Source organism: Mus caroli, unplaced genomic scaffold, assembly GCF_978045245.1.
Source record: "Mus caroli unplaced genomic scaffold, Mus_caroli_1 scaffold_3, whole genome shotgun sequence".
NCBI lineage: Eukaryota > Metazoa > Chordata > Mammalia > Rodentia > Muridae > Mus > Mus caroli.
The window spans coordinates 33189524-33198726 of NW_028227258.1; the positions used below are offsets into that span (position 1 = coordinate 33189524).

The 9203-nt window shown below is 40.7% G+C and overlaps 1 protein-coding gene across 6 annotated transcripts in view; it reads left to right on the top strand.

The window, feature by feature from the left end:
- The window catches only part of Ank2 (ankyrin 2), a 605825-nt gene extending 597086 nt beyond the window's left edge, over positions 1–8739 (top strand). For all 6 annotated transcript variants that reach the window (XM_029474795.2, XM_085835544.1, XM_085835545.1 and 3 more), the window contains 5 exons: positions 356–439; positions 551–715; positions 1582–1764; positions 3537–3628; positions 6369–8739. In XM_029474795.2, coding sequence (XP_029330655.1) covers positions 356–439; positions 551–715; positions 1582–1764; positions 3537–3628; positions 6369–6552 — 708 coding nt within the window. In that variant the 3' untranslated portion in view covers positions 6553–8739. The remainder of the gene's footprint in view (positions 1–355; positions 440–550; positions 716–1581; positions 1765–3536; positions 3629–6368) is intronic.
- The last annotated feature ends 464 nt before the right edge of the window (positions 8740–9203 follow it).

Consider the following 9203-nt stretch of genomic DNA (forward strand, 5'->3'; position numbering starts at 1 on the left):
CCGTCTCCTAAGGGAATGTAGAGCCAAGGATGTTTGCAGCCTACCTCCGAGACCCAGAACGCAGAAGAACGATTTGGCTTCTTGGCTTTCACCTGTTTCTCCTCTTGCTTATTCATTTTGGTTGGTTGGTTAAGTTTTACCTAACTTTAATGAGATTCTCCTGAGCATGATATTTTTGTTGTTTCTGCTTAATTGTTTTAATTTTTATTAATCAAACTGACAGGATCTTGCATCTCAGCAATACTTCTCGACATGACCTCTGTCTGGTTTTCTAACATTCCTCACATTAAAAACACTTGGCTGTAATTCTTCAGGAAGCGCCAGAGACTTAAGTAACTTTTCTCTCACTCTTTAGGGAGACGATATGCCTGACATACCCCCAGAGACAGTCACAGAGGAAGAATATGTTGATGAGAATGGACACACCGTGGTGAAGAAGGTACTGGCCAGGGGCTCTGTACAGGGCTGACCTCAGTCTTCCTGTATAACGGCTATCACTAGTGTGGTACCGTAACTCAAAAATAAGAGGGACTCATGAAATGTTTTTCAGGTTACCCGGAAAATCATTAGGCGGTACGTTTCCTCTGATGGCACAGAGAAGGAGGAGATTACCATGCAGGGGATGCCTCAGGAGCCAGTCAACATTGAGGATGGGGACAATTATTCCAAAGTGATAAAGCGCGTGGTATTGAAGAGTGACACCCAGCAGTCAGAGGTGAGGCCACCACCCAGCTCCGCAGAGTTTATTGCACAGAGAAAGTTAAAACATAGGCCTAATAAATAAATAAAACCCAAAAGGTGTTCATTCCTACTGAATCTCCATTTCATGTGGCCATTATACTCACTGTCTTTGTTTGGTTTTTCTCATTTCTATGTTGTATTTACTTCATACTTGATTACAGTACAAATCCAAAGTCAAATTTTAAGAGAATAAAATCCATTTTTTTTTTTTTTTGGCCAGATGTGTGTCATGAAGAGATGGTGTCTAAGTGTACTGCAGTGCTTAGGCCCTCTTGGCACACCAGCCTTCCAAAGGTCACGTTAGACCTGTGTTTGATACTCAGATTTCAGCATTTCAGGGTCATTAAAATTATGATCTGAAACTCCATGCTTTATCATTTATCAATTTCTGTTTTGTTTCCCTGTTGGAAAGCTTCAAACCACCGCCCACACTGGTTCTCATAGACACACAATTTGAAAGTCTTACTGTTCTGCACTCATTCATATAGTAAGAATCGTATGATTATGTACCCGAGACAATCTAGCCATCTACCTTGTGTCCCCTAGCTTTTTATGCTTTTCCTTCAGGGGTTGAGTTTGTCTTCATGTTGCCAAAGAAATAATTGTGGGGAAGAGCACCTATCAGCCTTTTAGAAATGTGGCTGGTAAGGTTTTATTCAACTGACCCATTAACCAGCTTAGCAACCCACACTCAGATAGACCAATTGCTCTCTTACTCCTAACTACCACTTTTCAGAAAGCCAGTATTATAACCACTTTATTTCACAGCACAGAAAATGGCATCGTTTGTTCCATTTTTATCAGTTGGGAATTGTCTGTCACATGTCCTTCATTCATTAGGTGACTTTGTCTGAACCCAGCGTTCTGTCCAGTACCTCACAGTTTCAGGCCGAGCCAGTAGAAGGCCGTAGAGTCAGCAAAGTTGTTAAAACAACCATGGTACATGGAGAACGGATGGAGAAGAGTCTTGGGGACTCTAGCTTAGCCACTGACCTTCCTTCAGCCAAAGATGACTTTGAAGAGGTACAGAAGCCTTGGTTCATTTTTGTGTTTATTTTTCTTTCATGTTTCATGTTTCCTTTGTGTTTGTTTCATGTGCATTTCATGGTTGCTTTGGGTTCAAAAAGAGAATCATTTGTCACTGCTTCTTTTATGCACAGATTCATGGACGGTGTTAGGGTAACTTAACAGACCAGCTTTCCTTCTTAAACAATTTGTGTAGTAAAGTAATATTTCCTCAGCCTAGTGGCATTCACTCATGTCACCCAAAAGGGCTCTTAGAAACACAGACTGCTAAGAGTCCTTCCTGTTGATGTGGGGTCAGAGTCTCCAGAGTCCAGACAAAGTTCCCTATGTCTGTTAAATTACAATGCCAGCTATGATGGCTAAGGCTTGGAACACTGGCACTGATATGGCTAAGGCAGGGTGCCATGAGTTCAAAGCTAGCATATAGGGACAAAATGAGTTCAGGCCACCCTGGACCTCTGAGTAGCATCCTGTCTCAAAAAAAAAAATTTTTTTTTAAAAGTAAATAAATAATAGTGCAGAATGTGTTTCCTGTTAGATGATAGAACTATCTTTTTTTAAAAGATATTTTGTTTATTTACATTTCAAATGTTATCCCCTTTCCTAGTTTTCCTTCCAAAAATCCCCTGTCCCCTCCCCACTCCCTCTGCTCCCCAACCCACCCACTCCTGCTTCCTGGGCCTGGCTTTCCCCTATACTGGGGCATAGAACCTTCACAGGACCAAAAGCCTCTCCTCCCATTGATGACTGGCTAGGCCATCCTCTGCTACACATGCAGCTAGAGCCATGAGTCCCACCATGTGTTTTCTCTGATTGGTGGTTTAGTCCCAGGGAGCTCTGGGGGTACTGGTTAGTTCATATTGATGGGTAGAACTGATCTTTGTTAGCTAATATCCTCAGTGGTGGGTATTAATGAAAATTACATTTATTCTAACTTAAAAAGTGTTGGTCATTGTTTACATTCTGATTCTCAACAGCTAGGAAATAGCTCTTTAGTGTCAGAACCACAGATTCTCAATATGATTACAAACAGCAGGAATTCTGGGAAAAAAAAACAAAACAACAAAATAAAGCCAATGTTGTGAGCTACTGGAAAGGGAATTTGACTCTGTATAAACCAGCTTAGAATTAGAATGCAAAGGGCAAGAGCTGCAACAAAACCCATAGAATATGAAGACCTCTTATGTAATTTATAAAATATTCATTCTCTGTGACTGAAATGCCTTAGACCTGATTATAGGATATGGCCTTTGATTTCTCTAAGGCATTAATAATATGCAGTGAATATCAGTAGATACTAAATTATCTCAATCCTGAAACACATCTGTTCTAAGGGTTGAAGAAGGGATAACAGACACACATAGACAAATATAAACAATTCAAAACTTTTTTTTTAAAATTAAATGCTATACTCTGTGTCCTATACTTATACACTGAGGAATGTTCTGGGTTTTATCCTTTATCATTCAGCATGACCTTTATCATTCAGATCTCCACAATCAGAAGTGGTGTGGTAAAACAAGGAAGTCATTTAAAGTCAGTTGGCCTAGATGCTATTTCCAAGCTTTTGGCAAGTAGTGTAAAACTATCTGTAACACCAGTGGAATTTTAAGGGAGTTGCTAAAACCTCAATACCCATATGAACCTGTAGGGGTTGCCCTCCGTTCCATCAGATACCTTTCTGTGTCACCACAGTTAGTCAAGCAATAAACTGTTTTAATGTTTGTGGTCTATGAATCAAGTCTTGTTTTCTCTTTTTCTTACCTCAGGCTTTGGGTTACACAGGTAGCCATATGAACGTCTACTTGCCCAGTTTAGTAGAGAATGAAATCCTGAAGGAGGATGGATCAATAATTAAGAGGTTTGGGTTAGCATGGGGTGATGCTTTGCCAACTAACATGATACAACTGGGTTCTAATGTTAGGAAAGGGCAGAGCCCTTCTGGGCTGTTGACTGTCATATATGAGAAGGCACAGATCAGGCATGGATGTGTCAGTGTGTTGCCCCTGAAATGTCCACTGATGCCTTCAGATTAATACTGAGACATGGCGATGGCAAGCCATTCCTTTATACACTTTGATCTTCTGGGTTCAAGCAAATTGCCCATATAGTCAAGTAGGTGGGGTATACCACCAAGTTCATAGATGTGGAGGTTACATGAAAAGAAGTCTAATCAATGGCACACTGATTGGCTTGGCAACTAACCACATCCAGCTCAGTCTTTGTCTATTGTGGCTTTGGATAGCATCTGCTTTTCACCGTTAACCGGTTTCATGACTCTGCATGCGAGTGGCAAGAAGTTAGAGCCTAAGTTTGATGCCTTCGATCCTGAATGTACCGAATGCTGCTGAAAGCAGCTTTGGTAAGAGCCTGTGCAAGTAGTGAGCAGCCTTTTCCATATGTGTGAGGCACAGTGAACTGCCTGTGCCATCATAAGTTCGATGCCTGAACTGGGCTTTACTTCTGTTTGCTCTCACTTCTTTGGTTCTCTGGCATTATTGTAAGCCTCAGGACACACATAGACCTCTCAGCTTCTCAGTGAAAGATACAATGGGAACCCAAGTTATAACTGTGCTTCTCATCTCATTGAAAAGAGCAGAAAGATCATCATTTATAGTACCCCATGGGGCTATTTTAGGTTTCTGAATCATAATAATTAGAAGAGAAAAATTAAAGGTTCTGTCATACTCTCACCCTCTGCTCAAAAGGGAGAAACAGCAGCAGCTATGAATTTGGAAGAATGTAATTGCTCTCCTAGAACTTTTAAATGCTATATGAATTAAGGATAAAATGTTTCTGCTGTTCTGAGCATTTAACTCTTTTGTCCAATTGTTCAGACTAAACTGTACAGTCCTCACAAACCCTGGTGCTCCAGGATCTGTGAACTAGAATAAATTTGGAAAGCAGTTGACTCACTGTGTCTTTACAGTGCTGGTCAGAAAGCCAAAGATATAGACAGACACCTTGCATTTACCCTGCCAGACAGTGTGGAATTCTATGGTGCAGCACTTCAGTTATACATTTATCATATGCATGTGTGTATATAAACATCTGCATACATCTATAGAAAACTAAAAGGTAGAAAGAAAGAGAGAGAGAGAGAGAGAGAGAGAGAGAGAGAGAGAGAGAGAGAAGGAAGGAAGGAAGGAAGGAAGGAAGGAAGGTAGGTAAAGAAGGAAGGAAGGAAGGGTCCTAGGCTATAGGCCTGCCCTGTGACAAGAGAGCTATGAAATGTCTCCTAACTTCTACAGAAAGAGACTGATATTTGCCTTTTGTGGAGTAAAAGCAGCAGCACTGCTGGGGACCACCAGAAATAACACAAACTGGTTGCATCCACAGCAATCAAGTTTGAATATTCCATCAAGAGGAACCAATGTAGATATGCCATCAAATGAAAAATACAATTTACTTAATATCTACCAGAGTGAGAGGTTCGGGGAAAGGGAGAAGGAACCAAGGATGTTCAGAGGGAAGCTGTAAGTATTATGGAAGAAGTAAAGTTTTAGAATACGCGGCCATCCCAGTGCGTGTTTCCAGGATTGACCATGGTCAGAACTTCAGCTTCTAAACACTGGGAATTCATTAGGAAAATGCTTGTCCTTCTCTGTTTGCTGGATTTGAAGGTCCATGACTTCCCAGATATGGACACAGGCTCAGGAATCCCAGTCCCTTATCTAATACTTTAAATAATAATAATAATGATGATGATGATGATGTGGGATGTCATTAAAATCCTCTAAAGTCAGTTTTTCTTATTTGTCATAACTATGATAGGATAGTACGTACATAGAATATACTCAACACATATTTGCAGTTGAAGCATTATTCTCACAGGTAGAAAGCAAGAAGAATACAGAGAGAACAAATTGTAGTATCATTTTCAAGTGGGGGAATCTAAGAAAATAACTGTATGAAATAAAACAGTAAGTTACAGCATCTTTTCTAAAGAAGCGCCTCGTGAGGCGACAGGGAAGGGAGCAGCCGGCTGACTGGCATGCAGGGATGCACAGGACTTAAGCACATGGAGGTCTCGAGGATACACAAGAAGTGTCAGCTCTCACAAGTCATATCCGTTTCCTTTCCCTTCCTTGCCAACTCCCAGGGAAGCTTCAGAGACCTTCTTGTTGGTAGTCCCTGTCATGTATATTGATAGAATATCCCAGTTTTTAAAGATCTGAATCTCACAGGAAAGTGCTAGTAAGACAAAATTTGGGCAAAGTTGAGGTCTGGGAAGTGAGTCGATTTTAAATGATTTTTCTGAGTGTGCCAGTGGTGACTGTGGGATGGTTATTTCAGAGCAGACAAGGATCTTTCAGATCCGTGCAGCTCAACCGGAACATGAGTCATATGGCCTGGCTTCTCTTTGAGAAAATAAAATGGACACACAGAGTCTTTCCCATGAAGTGTTTCTAAAAGATGAAAAAAATAATATTTGTTCCAAAATACAACGTTTAAGGTTTTGCGGGTCCTTTCTGACAAGAGACGCTCATTTGTGAGAAACGCGAGAAACATGCTAATAGAAACACATGCAAAGGTGAAACAGGAAGTTCTTGGGTGTTCAGGGAAGGCAGAGCCTAATTAATCTTGTCTGCTCCCTGTAGGACAACAATGAGTAAAGCCAGGACACAGAGGAGGGCTGTGGTGAAGGACCAGCAGGGGAAACACATCACCTTGGAGCACCTGGAGGATGTTCCCGGAGCACTGGACCAAGACGACCTCCAGCGAGATCTCCAGCAACTCCTTCGGCACTTCTGCAAGGAGAACACAAAACAAGAGGCCAAATGAGGAGCTGCCCAGTTCTCACCAGAAACCACAAACCCACTCAATATGCAACTTCCCATTTCTGCACAGGAGTGACTGAAGTGGCCTAATTACTGGGACCCCGTGACACTTCCACTCTCAGCAAACACACAGCATCTACTTTTCCTTCTTTCTCCCTGCCCCTCTCTAACTATAAGCTAATTTGTGACCAAAGATAGCATCCTTCCTTCCGGATGCTGTATCCACTATTTTGAGCATCCGTGCTAACCTGGGAACTGGCATCTCTATCGTTTGCTTCTGCTCAAGCTCCATGAAACTCCATGAATCAGAAGAACTTCACCTGCAGACTTCTTCAAGCGACAGGGGAATCCTTCCAAGGGTATCTATGTATAATGTATATAGCCGAAATTCTCAGACGAACAACAGAGTAAAATTCAAACCACTGCCTGTCATAATTACACTGGGCATCATGGAATAAAAGCCTCTAGATATTGCTGAACAATGGTTAATTATGATATTGCTAACACAATCGAATGGTAATACAGTTCTATGGAAGAAACACTTCAGACTTAGACACGTCCTTAGAACTTCCAGAGTAGCCATTTGCTCTTAAAGCCGTCAGGATCATAATCTTGAAGAAGAATCCCGAGGAGTGGTCTCTAGGACTGGTCAGCCATAGCCGTTGGCTCTTGGACTGCGACCCTGAGGGAGAGGGAGAAGGACTCACAGGCAAGCAGATGGAAACAGTGAGGTATTCTGGTGCTAGAAGCTTCAGGGGTGGTGTTCTAGCACCTTCAGGTGTTTTTGACTTTGGACACGTTGGCAGGGTATTTTAAAAGCTATAACTACTGTAGTTTTCCGGTGTTCATTGCTGCTTTAGCAAACCACGCTGTCTTACTGGTGGTACTTTCTTCTGGCCACTGCACTGTAGATAATTCATTGGAAACAAGATTTATGCACCACACAAAAGGTTAAATGCTGTCACCATGTTGGAGTGGTTTCTTTTCTTTTCTTTTCTTTTCTTTTCTTTTCTTTTCTTTTCTTTTCTTTTCTTTTCTTTTCTTTTTCCCCACCTCCAAGTTTATCTTTCCTCTAATACCTGCATGTAGTGTCACACACACACACACACACACACACACACACATCTTCTTATTACACTAATGGTTTTCACTCTGAGTTTCTACTTTCTAGCCATGTCTGCTCTTCAGCTTGCAGATGAGATTTTGGGAAATCCTTGGAAGATTTGGTTCTCATTAATTTTTTTTTTTTGGTTTATTTATTTGAAACCCAGACACTCTTGGAAACTGAAGTGCATTTGTGTGACTTTCTGTTTGTTTTAGAGAAGGGACAATGACAGTCTGAGTGCTCCCCATGCCCTATGTCGAATCCCCCTAGTGATTGAAGCTGTGTAGCATTTTAACATATATAAATAAATATATTCACAAATATATTCATATAAACAGTATACGTTTTGAATCAGTTATTTGTTAAAGAAAGTATATTCAATGAAGATGAAATTTAAAAGAAAAAGAAAGAAAGAAAGAAAGAAAGAAAGAAAGAAAGAAAGAAAGAAAGAAAAACAGTCTACCCTCCAGAGACTGAAACTTTTCCAGTCCTATCTAGCCTTTTCCTGTGTGCAGAACTGACTCTTTGCTCGGAATGTCAGACACAAACACGACAAACAATAGCACTTCATCTTTTAAAGTAACATTGCCAAGAGAAGAATTTTCCTGGGAGAGAGGTTTCCCATCAGCCAAATCTCCTGAGTCCCTGGCACTAGCACTTTCTGGGGGACTGCGTAGAAACAAAGTGTTCTTTGGCATCCAAACTGAGAGAGAGAGGCAGGTGGCAGCCCTTTTTGAGATATGAGGTGGCCATCTTGTCATATCTTTGCCCTGGAGCTCATGAAAAGCCTTTCTGTTGTGTTATTTGCAGTGCAGATGATGTCCTTGTGGCAACTTAATGGTTCTTCACTTTTTTTTCTTCAATTTTAATTTTTTTTTTTGCTGTGTTATCAAAAACTTGAATACTGTGAGAAGTGAATTTTCAGTTAATGAATCAGCATCTTGTTCCCATGGTGATAACACTAATTGAATATATCTATGAGGGCATGTATTAGTTATTGGAAAACAATACAACACTAACAATACATAGCTGCAATGTTGTAAAATGGCTGATTTAACTAAATAAAATGTATAAGTGTTAAATGTTGCAGTGGTGGTTTGTCCTTCTTTATGACCAGTCTATTTTAGGAGAATCAGAGGTTGTTAAATGAGGTCAACATGAAGCCAACAGAAATACATGAATTACCTTTGTTTTTCCTTTGTGATTTTATTTAATCATATTCTGAGAGGCCAGACGGTAGCATGTGGACTAGCTCACTACAGCCCCGAGGAACTTTTATTCTTACTGTTACTCAACTGGGCAAAACAAGACATATTTTTATGGATTTTTTTAATTTTGAGGCTATCTAGTAAATGAAAAGTAGGAGCTTTTAAGGATGTTGGGGGAAGGGAACTGGGGAATCTGATCAGTAGCACAGAGGGCAAGGCCACAGGAATTTGATCCATTTATGTATAATAACAGCAGTATGAGACAGACTTTGGGGACAGCAGTAAACCCTGGCATTTCCTTTTTTGTTTTGCAGCCAGAGAACAGGAAATTAAAGGAATATA